Genomic DNA, 15,125 nt, shown 5'->3' on the forward strand with positions numbered 1-15,125 from the left:
TTTCTGATATTCGATGCGTCAGCTGATATTTCAATAAGAATGAAATGAGAAGCAAAGAGAGTCCTCAATAAGTTTAGTTAATCAACTCAAATGGCCACATTTCACCCATTTAATTCATCATTTCACCCCCACCCATGTAACAAATAGGCACTACAGATCCCTCAATTTTTACATGCCTTCTACATAATTCACAGAGGAACCACCACCACTCCACATTTTCTGTGCAATTTTCTTCTCATGAAATGCTAGCCTTCATCCTCTATCTTGTCTCTATTCAGCTTCACGTCTGGAGGCCAATATCGGAACAATGCCAGAATCATAAGGCTTGGGCTTAATTTGGTACCCTTCCGCCTGAATTTTCCTAATTTTTGCCTTGTCTAGCCGTGCTCGCCGAACGACTTCTTGGATTTGACGATCATGATCCTTGAGCATCTGATCAATGTTGCCCGACGGACGAATGAGCGGCCCTGAATAGTGGATCTTGTTGCCCCTAGACCCATAACCCTGCTGTGAAATTATAACACAAACTCATCTAGTTAGGATATTTAAAGAAAACAAATATAATACAAACCGGTCATCCAATAAAACCTTGTAAAACAAGTTCATGCGTTCATAAAAATTAAAAGCACAAGAAAGGGTTGTTCTTGGTACAAGGAGAATACAAATTATCTGATAACAAAGAGGCGTTTTTTACCATGCAGACAAAAACAAATAAATTATAATGAATGCTTATTTATACACACCAAACTGAGCAGAAAACCACATCATTCATGGGTGAAAACAAAGAGGGCAACTGCTTCCATGTTGCTCATACCAAGGGACCCATTGTGATTTTCACGGGTCCCAACTGCTTCAGCCAGTTGGAGACAAGGGAGGCGTCCCAAGGGCAATTAAACCAGTCCTCAGCTGAAATGGATGCTTATATTAATAGAGAAATTATACAGTTCAATGGTATAAACCGTTTACTTGTTGGTCCCCACCATGGATAGGCTATACTATGACTATTGTAACCCTTGAACTTGTGGTCTGTTAATGATAGCTCAGAAAGTAAGACGGCATACAGTTCAAAAATCTCCACAAGTCTGAGCGTTAGGATTGTTCGATGCAAAAGATTTTTGACATGTGGATCGCCAAGCCACTGGAACCCGCCTTTACTTTTTTTAAACTTCCCACAGTAACAAGTTTTTTTATATAAACATAGAAGTGTTTAGGTTTTCACATGCAACACAAGCATTTCGATGCACTGTAGTAGGAGATATACATCCATATATTACGTATGCATAGATTCAATAGGAATTATTGACTATAATTCTCTCCTAATGAGCATCAATTAATTATAAAAAACAATTTTTATTTCCAAGATTACCATTTCCATGCATTTTGAAAAGATGAGTAAACGCTGATATAAACTCACAATGAAAATCACTCACCAAAACTGGATCCTTGTTGCCAATCCTTCCATCTTCCTTCTGAAGAGACAATTGATCATGCTTCCTGGTGTGCCCTGAGGCCTCCTCACCAGAAGATTCCTGCAACCTACCAACTGGGTTTGTGACTTCTGCTTGGGAAGGCCCAAATTTTTCTCTGCGATCATCAGATGATACATTCCTCCTCGCGGCTACTAACCCGGACAAGGCTGATAAATCAGGCCCAGCCGAAACCTTTGGGGCATCATCCTCATTTTTCCGAACCTTTGCCCATGCACTCCGGTGAACTAGTGGGCCCGAATGAGAAGCCCTGTTTCGGAAATGCATTTGAGTATCTTCATTTGCTTCTTCTAGGGGCTGGACTTGCCTAGGAGGGTCAATTGGAAATCCAGAAGCAACTTCCTCCTGATGCGGATTGAACTTCTCACTACGGCTCTTGGAATTGGGCTGACCTTGTCTTTTCTGTAATTAGAATGGGAAATTACGGACAAGGAATTACAAACATTTACGGAGTATGGATCTAAAACAACAATTTTATATTGATATTAAAACGTAAACAGAAATTAAAATAAAAATTGAAAGTTCATTGCAAATCTTTTAAACTGATCACAAAGTAGTTAAATTAATTCATTAAACTGAGCGTGGAGTAGTCACTTTTCATATTGACCTATTGTTATTTATTTTATAACAGGCTAGCTACAGTACGACTCTGAAACCTAATGACCAAGTGAGTACTGCGTACACCAAAACATCACTCCTCAACTGGTTTGTCAAACATGTACAGCGATAACAGAAAAAAAAAGGGGGAAAAGAACATTAAAAGCACCTCGATAATATTTCAACCAAATTTATAGAGCATCTATAGAATTGTTCTAATAAAACCATTAAACCCCAGTGGTTGCACAACCTAACCCTTCTTCTAACTCTTCTTTCAAGTGCTTTAAGTATGGTGAACCATGTTACAAATAATCTGACTAGACACAACGGAAGATTGCAACACTTGTACAGGAAGACAATGTCAGGCTTGATGACTACAATGATGAAATACCATTCATTGATGAAGAACCCATTACAAGTGATGAGGAAGTCACTGGAAGTAAAGCAAATAAAAGGTATGTCGAGGTTATATAGACAAGTATATTACCTGCAATGACAAGGGTAACTCGGCATTGGCATCAGGTGCTGGAAGTGCTCTAGATTCTCTTCGTCCTTTCATTTCTTGATCAAATCTCTGCACCTTGCCTCCTGTGCCACCTTGCCTGTGAGTAACGCCAACATGAATCATGTCATACGGATATTGTCAGTTTAAGGTATGAAATCAAAGACAAGGATAAACATTCAAAAAATAAATCCATCCACAAGTGGATGTCTACAAATATCCATAGTGAATAACCATTACTGCATAAAAGAGTTTAATCCACATATGTTTAAAAAAAAAAGCTTAATCCACAAAAGCTAATGTGCAAGAGTTGCTGTTGCTAATTAAAAACACAAAATTGTTCACTCGTTGTGTAATCAGAAGAGTATTTAAAAGTAGCAAAAGTGCATGACGGATAGCCTCAACATGAGGCGTACAAAAACGACCCAAGAAGACCTTTTCACAGGTGGGGCCCTCGATATGTAAGCATAAAGTGTGGCATGCAGCTTAAGGATTGGATTATGGGCTTTTGAGGAATGCTCTATGAAAAAATAAAATAGAATAATATGACGATAATTATCTTCCAGTTAGATGATCTTATGAGGGTATAGTAGGGTTAAAAGTCCCATGAACAGTGACATTCTTATCAGAGACTTGCTTGGGTGCAGATAAAATCACCACCACCATCTCGTTGAAAATATTTAATACTCAGCTCATTCCACACAAAATTCTTGAATTTGAGTAAATATGCCAAAACTTCAGATTTATTTAGTAAGGAAAAATCAACAGAAATCATCAATGAGAACAAACTGTATTAGTACACCCTATCTTTCAGCCTACAGATCAGGTGATACATGTCAAGTGCACATCCCGCCATCCATTGCCAATATGAGCCATTGATTCACTCCATGTGAACAAAGACCCAATAATTATTATCGACACTCCAAAGCAGGGATAGGACCAAAACCTTAGATCAGTTTGCTTCAGTATGTACGACCATTTGTAGTTGTTTTCATTCTTGGAAAACTCTTGTAAATAAGCACATCCCAAGTTTTTAATCTTATAAAATACAGAAACATTATATTAAATTTTTAATACCATTTTACGTAGACATTTATGAGACGCTCCTTGTTCTGAGTTATTTCAGAAGGATCCCTCCCCACTCCAGCTTAGTGCAACTAGGGAATGAGTCGAGAGGCTGTAACAGATAATAATGACATCTCAAACTTCAACATGCAGAGATTAGTTCTTCAAATTTCTAGAAAGAACCGTTCCATATTTGTGTGGAGAACGGGAATGCCTGTATATCCTCAGCAATTGTTTCTGATCTAAATGAACTTCTAGTGATGCTTCGGTGGACTGTGACTTTTGTCCTGGGATGCCTTTGGGCAATTATGTAGCAAAAAAGAGCAGCACATTATAATATTACAATGGTAAAACGCAGCAGTTATGACCAATAGTCTGTGTGAATTTATGGGTCACACTTATGCCTTAAACATAATCCATAATACAGCACAAGCATTGTATACAGCAGGGTCATGATAACATCAAAATGGTATAAGACATAAATGTGAAGCTATGACCAAAAATAAGGGAGCCAATATATCTGCCCTTTTTTATTCTGCCAACACACCTACGACACACGCCATGGGCGGCAAATGGTTTTTTTTTCTCTTTTTCCTTCTCTCTTTACTCTCTTCCTTAAATTTATGTTTTATGCATGTGGGACCCACTGTACTCTCTCTCTCTCTCTCTCTCTCTCTCAGAGAGAGAGAGAGAGAGAGAGAAGCGACAAGTTGATTGGGCAAATTGTCCACTGGGGCCCACATGTATAAAATGTGAGTGAAGAGAATTTGTCCACTGGGGCAAATTGTCCACTCCAGTTTAGTGCAACTAGGGAATGAGTCGAGAGGCTGTTACAGATAATAATGACATCCCAAACTTCAATATGCAGAGATTAGTTCGAATTTCTAGAAAGAACCGCTCCATATCTGTGCGGAGAACGGGAATGCCTATATATCCTCAGCAACTGTTTCTGATCTAAATGAACATCTAGTGATGCTTCGGTGGACAGTGACTTTTGTCCTGGGATACCTTTGGGCAGTTATGTAGCAAAAACGAGAAGCACATTATAATATTATATTGGTAGAACGCAGCGGTTATGACCAAAAGTCTGTGATAACAGCACAGGCATTGTATACAGTAGGGTCATGATAACATCACAATGGTATGAGACATAAATGCGAAGTTAAGGCCAAAAAATAAGGGAGCCAATATATCTGCCCCTTTTGATTCTGCCGACACCCCTACGTCACAAGTCACAGGCAGCAAACAGTTTTTTTCCTCTCTCTCTTCTTTTCCTCCTCTCTTTACTCTCTTTCCTCAATTTGTGTTTTATACATGTGCCTCTCTCTCTCTCTCTCTCTCTCTCTCTCTCTCTCTCTCTCTCTCTCTCTCTCTCTCTCTCTCTCTCTCCATGCCATATGAAAGGCAGCAAAGAAATCTCCCACCATTTCCTCCTCTGCAATTCACATATAGATTAGAAGAAATTCCAACTCGTCTTTTTTCTCTTAGATTTTTTCCTTTCAGTCTCCACAAAAGAAAAGGCAAAACACCAAATTCTATTCCTTCTTCAATCGAAAACCCTTTCCTCCCAAAACCCAGAAGAAAATCAACATGGGTCTTAAAGGAGTCGTCAAGGGAGGCATTGCTTCCATTGTTACCAGATCCACAACCCACATCGCTTCCATTGTTGCTGGATCCACGACCCACCCTTTTGATCAGATAAAGGTCCGAATGCAACTCCAGGGCGAAACCCTAGCCCATGGGGCCCACTCCATCCAAACCCTCTGTCCAGCCCTAGCTTTCACCACCACCACAACCATCACCATAATCCCACCACCACCATAATCCACAACCCAACCTTATAAACACCACTGTGAGCTAACTCATTAGCAGCATCATTATGTGATCGAGGATTTTCTCCATTTTGAATGTCCGTATTCATGATGCCCTGAGAAATGGCTTAGAACAGGGTGAAGGTGTCAATAACCGATGACCTGAAAAATGGCTGAAAACAGGGACGCCACGGAGTTCAATAACCGCCAAACTTGGCGGAGGATTCCGTCCTGACCCAGGAGATCTGAGGTGGTCTAGAGAAACTCAAAAGGTTGAGAGAGAGAGAGAGAGAGAGAGAGAGAAGCGACAAGTTGATTGGGCGAATTATTCACTGTGGCCCACATGTATAAAATGTAAGTGAAGAGAGGGGCAAAGGGGAGAAAAAACTGCTTGTGGCCGGTAAAAAGTATCTCATGGGGTGTCCGCAGAATCAAAAGGGGCAGATTTATCAGCTCCCTAGAATAAATGTGAATGTAATTGTATAAATAGACATAGCCCGCAAGTGCTGTATAAATAATCATGGTATTAGAAAGTGAGACAATTTGTTTTTACAGAATAAACTGAATGTATTTCTTAATTGATCTTAAAATATGAATGGAGAAGCAATTGATTTATGGTGTACCTTCTAGCTTCCTCGTCTCTTATTTTCGCATCGAACTCTTTGCTTGGAGGATACTTGGGCAAGATTGAAGGATCACAAGCAAGTGGTTTTGTAGTAAAGAACTGAAAGAATAAAACAATTATTCAATTGTTTTCCCACAGAAGAATCACAACAGCAGCAGTGACAGAAAAACAAAAGGAAAAAATTGGTTCAGAAGATTATAAACCACGGCCAAAAAGCACAATGAGAATATATCCATGAGAGAATCATAAATGATGCATAAATAAAACTAACTGAGATGTTCAAGGCATTGATAACTCCAAGAAAGTAGCATGTGGGGATTCATAAAGATACTTAATAGGTATAAGAAAAGGGATACAAAATTCCCCTAAGGGTAAAGCATCCCTTATGCCTTGCCAAAAAAAAAAGCATCCCTTAAAGTGGGGGTGGGGGGGTGTGTTTCATCTCTTCCATATCATCATTTGCAAATCTACGTGACAAAGAATGTGTGTTCAGTGCACATAAAGTTCCACCCAATGAAACCCAAGCCACAGAGGGGTGGATGAATGAGTTGACCCTCTAGTAATTTAAAGATCCCCTTCAATACATGAAGACATTTGTCCCAACTGGCAAAAAATTGAAAAACATTTCCACATTTGGATTGGGATCGTAAACTGGAAAAAATCATCTGATTCAGACTTGTTAAATGTCAAAAAAGAATAAAGATGGAAGAAGCAAACACGGTAAGCAAATTTGTTTTTCAGCAAGCAAGTTGCACACCAGGTAGACGCATAAGAGATCAAAGGTACGAGTACAACTTGCGTATTTGTGTTCAGTTATATGTTTTAACTCAGCCCCATTTAATCCATGTTCTTTGCTTTCTTGACTTGAGCATGTTACGGTTAGTCATCCAACGTTTTAGTACTATCTGTAACCCTGTGGTCCTATATAAAGGGGAGACAATTCCATTTTATTTGTCACGATCCCTCAAAACTTACCACTTGTGGCACTTCAGATCTATGCCGCTACATCAAAGGCCCCACTTTAGTGTACTCCATAAGACCTCACCTTCAGATTTCAAGCATGGAACCGGTGCATCTATACTGTGATTTGTCCTTTAGATTTTAAACATTAAACCAGTACATCTATCATGTGATCTGTTCACTATGTGCTAGGTTTTTGGTCTGATGTATGTTCCGTACCTATTCATGATGATACCCACTAAGAGTTCTTTCTTTTACAGACCCATACCATCTGCTATGGTGCTAAATCCTTTTGCCCAGAAACTTCAAATTACTACCAAGCAACAACTTTTTTGTTCTTCCAAGATGGCCCATCCATTTAAATTCATTAGACTCAAAAAGGTTTAAGAATTGACATTACCACATCACTAGACTTCCAATGATAGCAGAGTAGCCAACTACTACGTCATGGAGTTCCATCAAGATACATTCCTTTGGGGGTGGTTTCAATTCTTATCAAGGGACCTCCATCGTCATTCAAAAAAAACAAAATAAAGGGTCCTCCATCATCCCCTGAAGCATGACTAGACTTACTGCATTCCTTTTGGTCTCTTATCAAGTTTAAGAATTGACATTACAACATCACTGGACTTCTATAAAAACAAAAAACGGAATTGACATTACTACATCACTAGACTTCCAACATAAAGCAGAGTAGCCAACTATTACCTCATGGAGTTCCTTCAAGAATACATTCCCTTGGGGCTCGTTTCATTTCTTATCAAGGGACCTCCATCATCCCCTTAAACGTTAGTGATAGTTATCACTTCACCTAGATAGTATCTCTTCTAATTCATTTGGGGATCGTTTTAATTCTTATTAAGTGGCACACATCATTCCATGAAGTTTTATTCATACCTAGTTATCAATTTGCCTACATCACACCACCCCTTCTATTTTTCCATACAAAGCAAACAGAAAGAGACAAAATAAGAAACAAAGTAGTCAGTAAAAGGAAAGCCTTTCTCGAAGTCTAACTATAATGTTTTTATGAACTTATCCATCATGAAGACATGAAGATGAAAACATGACCATGACTCCACGAGGTACATAAAGTTGTAATTACTGCCTTGCATAAATCATGATAAAATCCCAACTGTTTTATGAAATGAGATGTTCATAGATTTACACTTTAAACAGTGTGGCAATATATTTTAGTAGGACCACTTCCATTCAATGTGCTAACAGTTCCATTAGTTTATGTGGACATTTAAGTTCCCCATTGTGCAACCATGTACTCTGTAGTGAGAAGATGACATCTTCAGGCCTTCCTAAGGGTGTGGATGACATTTTCAAGGCCTTAAGGCCATATGCTCTTTGGGCAAGGTCAAAATGCAAATGCACACAGTGATCTACAATTATGGTTAAAAAAAACTTCTGTTTGTGTGTTGGTGTTTTACAATTTTCTCAACCACATTCGCAAAGGTGGTATATCGCAATACCATCCCAACTATATAAAATCTCTAATTACATTTGAAGGTACCTTATACGGCTCAATTTACACAATGTTCAACAGCAACAATATCATTCATAATGTTCAACAGAAAGATTATCTGCAAACAGTTTTTGACCTTCAATTTACAAAAACCACATACCTCACTCTTTAGGGCAGAAGATGCAGTACCACGATCTGCCGGATCAATGGAAAGAAGAGCTTCCATAAGCCCTAAAGCTGATGCAGGGAAGTCTTTGAATGTCTCTCCAACACACCGTCTGTAAGGTTGCTGTGGTTTGAAAATGGTTGCATGTGGCAATTTTGATTTTCTCCAATAATCCTCAGATGGTGAGCCACAAAGCTTGAAAATTTTATGCAACTGTTCCACCTAGTAGGTTGGAAAATACACATTCATCCACCATCCAATATAAGTAAGCAACAGAAACAACTGCCAATGCTAATTATCAGTCATCACAGAAGGAAAAAGAAATTATTAACTGACACAGAGGAAAAAAAAACAAAAAGCAAAGGAAATAAGTATTGTCTAGTAATTAGGCAACACAAGTCTTATAGCCTACTCCGGAACAGAATAATACAGTAAGAAACATTTCAGCATTTCCCCCGAGGTTAACAGTTGAAAGGATTTGAACCATTGCAAAAACCCATCCTTGCAATTTATCGGGTGGAGTTTTGAAACCAAACCTTGTAATGGTACAGAAGCATGTTTGGAATCAGAAATTAATAACTACAAACCACCTATTTAAGGTATTTAGAAGAAAAATAAAAGATGCATGAAAGTAAGAAAAATAAAAGATGCATGAAAGGTACCTCTGTTCTTCCAGGCATGATAGGCTTGCCTGCGTATAATTCTGCAAGTATGCAACCAGTACTCCATAAATCCACCGCAACGCCATAGTCAGTAGCTCCAAGTAAAAGCTCCGGTGGCCGATACCACAGCGTAACTACACGACTAGTCAGTGGGTGCCTTCGATCAGGATCAAAAAAACTTGCCAAGCCAAAGTCCGCTATCTTCAAGATCCCGCTATTGTCAATTAAAAGATTTGAACCCTTAATATCTCGATGTAGAATATTGTGACTATGACAGTGATCAAGTCCACGTAATAGTTGTTGCATGTAACATTTAATCTGTCAAAACCAAATTATAATGTTATTTTAGAGCTTACGATCCCAAGTGTATGTCCACACTATGATACCCAGTTGCACCAAAATGGCTGGCACATCCTTGTTAGGTCCATGCTTGAAAATCCAATATTTACTCTCTTTTTTCTAATAGCAACAGATATCATTGATTCAGAAAAGAAATGCAGAAAAGAAGGAGCCCAAACGAGCTGATCACACTTAATTCAACACAATACAAAATATATATTAAATTTGTATCTGTTAAAGTATAAAAGATTAAATAACGCCATCTCGATGAGCTTAAGCTTTTGGAGTAACTGGTTGTTTCACATGGTATCAGAGCAAAGGTCTTGAGTTCAAATCTCCTTGATAGCAAAAATCCACATGCAATGACCAAACCCAAAAGAGGGGCCACATGTGCCACATGTAGGCCAACCCTAGAAAAAGGGGCCACAAGTGAGGTGGAGTGTTAAAGTATAAAAGATAAAATAACGCCATCTCTATGAGCTTAAGCTTTTGGAGCAACTGGTTGTTTCACAGTATCCATGATTTACTTTGGTAAATCTAGACAAAATAGTCTACACTGAACGAGGAAATAGAAAATGATTTTGTAAATTCAGAATTTTTCATGGTGATACTCAAGAGCAGCAGAAAATAAACAACTGAACTGAAGTGTGTAATTCCAGTGAACATAAAAGTGATGGCATAAATTATTTTAAATAGAGTACCTGTGGTTCTGTGAACTTGAGACCAGGGCAAGAAGCAAGGCCAGCAAGATCATGCTCCATATACTCCAAGACAAGGTACAAGCTACAGGACATCCTTGATGTTACCAGGCCTTCCAATTTTATGATATTTGGATGGTCAAGTCTACGAAGAATGTGAATTTCCCTTGCCATAAAACGAACGCTTTCGGGCTCCAGGTTATCAAACCGTACTTTTTTCAGAGCAACAATTTTTCCATTATCAAGGTCACGAGCCCTGTAAACGTTACTGTAAGTTCCTTGGCCAATCTGCAAAAGTGAGACACAATAAGAACCTACCAAGAGTAACAAGGTGATTAGAGGCAATTTAACAATAGTGGATAAGTTCTTTTCCTAGAAAACATTTCCCTTCTTTAGAAACTTTCACAAAACAATGTTGGATACAGGCATAAAATTGAAAAAGAAAAGTTCAAAAGGAAACAACAGAACATGCACAAGTGTATAAGCATCCAATGGTTTGTTTTCTAGATTTCAAGCATAAAAGGCCACACAATATTGAGATGACGATCATTAGACGTAAACTTCCACTTGGTCCAATCAACTAAATGGGTTGTTTTCTGTGAAGACTTGGCTACCATTGACTTATAAATCTGAATCTTCACAGAAAACAGTCATAAGATGGCTCGCAAGCGGTAGAAGGTAGGGGTGGAAGGAGACTCTCTCAACGTTGTTAGATGGCTTAGAGGCTCACATGCAGTACCTTGGAGATTTGCAGCTCTATTCGATGAGATTCAAGATAGAATTGGGTCGGCTTTGATTTCCTTTATACATGTTAGGAGGTCAGCTAATGGCGAGGCGGACAGGCTGTATCCAAAGAGAGTATTGAGCTTTTCGACTTCCTTCATTCTATGTAATCTAGATCATGCATAATGAGTATGCTATGGTGTTGTATTTTTAGGGACCTTCTCGGTCTCTGTTCTCCTTAATGAAATCCATTTACCATTCAAAAAAAAAAATGGTAGCCAAGTTGACTTGGTGAGCAACAAGCTATTAGCCATCATTTAGTGACTATTATAGTAAACCATACAATTTATTGACAATTTATTTAAGCAAAAAGCACTAAAAGGTGACATTCATTAGACATAAGTACAAGCAGCCAATGGTTTGTTTTCTGGATTACGCATGAATAGACATGCACTAATGAAGTGAAGTGCATTAGACGTGAAATTCCACTTGGTCCAATCAACTAAATAGACTGTTTCCTGTACAAATTCAGAGCTACAATGCTAGCCAGGTTAACTTCACAACCAACTGGCTATTAGCCATCATTTAGTAATTATTGTAGTAAACTATAAAATTTATTGACAATTTATGGAACTATAGAGAATTATAATCTTAAAGACTATTTGGAGATAAAAAAAAATGACGTGATTCCTTAGGCCCTGTTCGTTTGAGATTATGCCAACCGATTGAGAGTCCGGAACCATATTGGACTCAAAATTAAGCATAAATTTGAGTCTAATAATTGGTTTCGGACTCACAATCAATTGGCATGGACTCACAATCGATTAGCATAATCTTAAACGAACAAGATCTTAGTTGTGTGCACCGTAATCTTATGACTGCATCTTCTAAAAGAAATAATCCTATGAGTGCACTAGTTGTCATTTGCAGCATCACAAGTTAGAATTTACAATCAGATCCGTGTGTTCACCATAATCGATTCCCAGCTAGAATTTCCGTATCTTTTTTTTTTTTTTTTGATAGGTAAAATGGGAAGGAACCCCCGGACCCTTTGGTTGAAGAAGAACAGAGACTCAACCATTGAGCTAGGAGCTCAATCCCTACTAGAATTCCCATATCTTAAGCTAATAAATATCCCCTTTCTAAGAGTATGACCTTCACGTAATGAATTCCCAACTAGAATTTCCATATCTTTTTTTCATAGGTAAGCTGGGAATGAACCCCTGCCCTCTTGGTTGAAGAACAGAGACTCAACCATTGAGCTAGAGGCTCAATCTCTACTAAAATTTCCATATCTTAAGCTAATAAATATCCCCCCTCTAGGAGTTTGACCTTCACAGTGGCCCATTAACCAAAACCCCTCTTTGTCCAATAACAACAAACATCCCACTATCTCCCAATCAAACCAAAAAACAGCAGTTAAAAATTCAACAAGCAAATACAATGAGTACGTAATCAGGATAAGAACTTACTTTGTCGAGTTAGAATTTACAATCAGATCCGTGTGTTCACCATAATCGATTCCCAGCTAGAATTTCCGTATCTTTTTCTTTTTTTTTTGATAGGTAAAATGGGAAGGAACCCCCGGACCCTTTGGTTGAAGAAGAACAGAGACTCAACCATTGAGCTAGGAGCTCAATCCCTACTAGAATTCCCATATCTTAAGCTAATAAATATCCCCTTTCTAAGAGTATGACCTTCACGTAATGAATTCCCAACTAGAATTTCCATATCTTTTTTTCATAGGTAAGCTGGGAATGAACCCCTGCCCTCTTGGTTGAAGAACAGAGACTCAACCATTGAGCTAGAGGCTCAATCTCTACTAAAATTTCCATATCTTAAGCTAATAAATATCCCCCCTCTAGGAGTTTGACCTTCACAGTGGCCCATTAACCAAAACCCCTCTTTGTCCAATAACAACAAACATCCCACTATCTCCCAATCAAACCAAAAAACAGCAGTTAAAAATTCAACAAGCAAATACAATGAGTACGTAATCAGGATAAGAACTTACTTTGTCGAGTTTCTCAAAGGAATCCGCACGACGTGGTGTCCATCCCCTGATCGCTTCTCCAGCCACCGCAGCAAGCCAAGCAGGCCAACCCGCGGCAACCTGTTCTCCTTCTATAACTTTTGGAATAGTGCCCACTCCAGGATGATGAAGATAAGCCTGCTTTTCCCTTTTCCTCTCAAAATTCTCTCCCTCCACTCGAACCGAACCATTCCCTTGCTTCTCAAGAACCACAACCCTTCCCTCTCTTTTATCCACCTCTTTCCCATGAACAATCTCTTCTCTCCTCAACGAATGCCTCAAAGAAGCCACTGTAATTCGCTCATTCGACGGCAATTTGTTCGAAACCCTCTCTCTCGGACTCTCCCTACTATCTTCAATAGCAGAAGCCTTGCAACAAATGCCGCCCATGATTCCTCCTAACAAAACCCTAATTATTTACAAAAAAACACCACCTAGACCAGATTTCCTACACACAGATCTTCGTACCCTCGGCTTTTCGCCAAATCGTCTTCTTCCACATCCATCAAGATCAACAGGAAAAGAAAAATCGAACTGTAACAAGATCTTGATACCGTTTCCACAACAACATCGAACAATTTGCGAAACAGCTAAAGAAGACCTAGGTCTTCTTCAGAAAAAAAAAATACACTGAACTGCAAGAATTTTTTTACAGTACTTAAGAGGGATATAAATACCTTGGAGATACTTCAGATGCTTAATCTGCATATACGTGAAGAAGAAATGGAAATTAAAACCCTAAAAAAGGTTTTAGGGTTTTGCTAGAGCATCTCGCTCATGGATCTAGGGCATTGATAGAGGGATCAGAGCCATTTCCAAGAAAAGGTAAAAAAGCCCCCTGAGTTGAGTCATATGGATCTCTTCGTTAGACTATTTTCTTTTCTAAGATAATTCTCATTATACGACTGAGGCGAGCTTAGAATAACTAGAAATCCCTCCGATGCAGCTTTTTCGTTTCTTTTTTCATTTCATTTTTTATAATAAATAATAATAAAAGAAAAAGGGAGATGATATTTTCACCCCCCTTGCTACAACAAATCAAGTTAAAAGTGGGGCGCATAATCCTACAGAGGGGGTGAAAAAATCACCTCCCTAATAAAATTGTAAATACTGACACGAACACGACTTTCTAAAACGGATGGATTTTACACCGTTGCGACATTCTCTTGCTAACGAGACTTGCTCAACGGTCGTGAATTTAGGTTTTTACTTTTCGCTCGCAGGACCTCCCTTCCTAGAGCGTGGCTCGCCCTATTCTCTACCGAACACAAATTGATGGGGCCCATAATCCAAAAGTTAACTAATCAGAAAATCTTAACCACTGAGTCCAAAAGTTAAATGCAAATCAACGGCCATTTTGCTTCAATTATTAGTCTATCAAAGCCATTCATTCATTCGACACACAATATACTCGAACCTAGTTGCACCTTTTTTTTAAACAAAATAATGGAACCCACCTTGTTCAAAGATCTAAATCATTAATTCGTTAGGCCTAGACTTAAATAGGTAATGCCCTAAATATCATCTCCATGACTCGACACGACAAACGTAGACTCTAATGCGATACTTACTCGGAACAAGATGGCCATCCATCCCGGCTGCTCTACGTATTCCGGCCTCGAAAAAAATCAGAGTTGACGTAGTTCGGCGGCTTATTCTAAACTACAGTAATGATTCTAACTCTCTGGTTTAGAGGGATTCTCCATTACAGAAAATTCTATAGATCAAAGGGTTAGAATCATCCCTATGGAAATGATATTATGAACACAACCTGCATTGGGGCCAAGCAAATGAATGATTAAAAATGTATAATTTTTCAAAAAATAAAATTATTATTATATATTTGATATGAGAAAAAGAGATTTTCTATGGTAGAGGACTGGCCTACCAATATGTGCTGCCAAAAAGTACAATGGTACATCATAATTGGATCATCTAAACCATTCATATGTGGGCCCCCAATAAAGATAAGGCATGTCTTAAA

The 15,125-nt window shown here is 38.6% G+C and overlaps 1 protein-coding gene across 1 annotated transcript; it reads right to left on the reverse strand.

Moving 5' to 3' along the window:
• Positions 1-14,096, reverse strand: LOC143860029 (Protein kinase superfamily protein). The gene is made up of 8 exons (XM_077370535.1): positions 13,124-14,096; positions 10,390-10,674; positions 9,350-9,667; positions 8,682-8,909; positions 6,086-6,186; positions 2,572-2,686; positions 1,431-1,889; positions 1-507 (listed from the first exon to the last, which is right to left on the reverse strand). The coding sequence occupies exons 1-8, from the start codon at positions 13,529-13,531 to the stop codon at positions 271-273; spliced, it is 2,151 nt and encodes a 716-aa protein (XP_077226650.1). The 5' UTR covers positions 13,532-14,096; the 3' UTR covers positions 1-270.
• Positions 14,097-15,125: the final 1,029 nt, after the last annotated feature.

Source organism: Tasmannia lanceolata, unplaced genomic scaffold (genome assembly GCF_043159265.1).
Source record: "Tasmannia lanceolata isolate RefF3 unplaced genomic scaffold, GAP_Taslan_0.1 ptg000037l, whole genome shotgun sequence".
Classification (NCBI taxonomy): Eukaryota; Viridiplantae; Streptophyta; class Magnoliopsida; order Canellales; family Winteraceae; genus Tasmannia; species Tasmannia lanceolata.

Coding starts and splice junctions, on each gene's coding strand:
- LOC143860029 (XM_077370535.1), bottom strand. CDS start 13,531: ATGGGCGGCATTTGTTGCAAGGCTTCTGCTATTGAAGATAGTAGGGAG. Junction 1,890..2,571: donor AGTTACCCTTGTCATTGCAG/GTAATATACTTG, acceptor TTCTAATTACAG/AAAAGACAAGGTCAGCCCAA. Junction 508..1,430: donor GCAACAAGGATCCAGTTTTG/GTGAGTGATTTT, acceptor ATAATTTCACAG/CAGGGTTATGGGTCTAGGGG.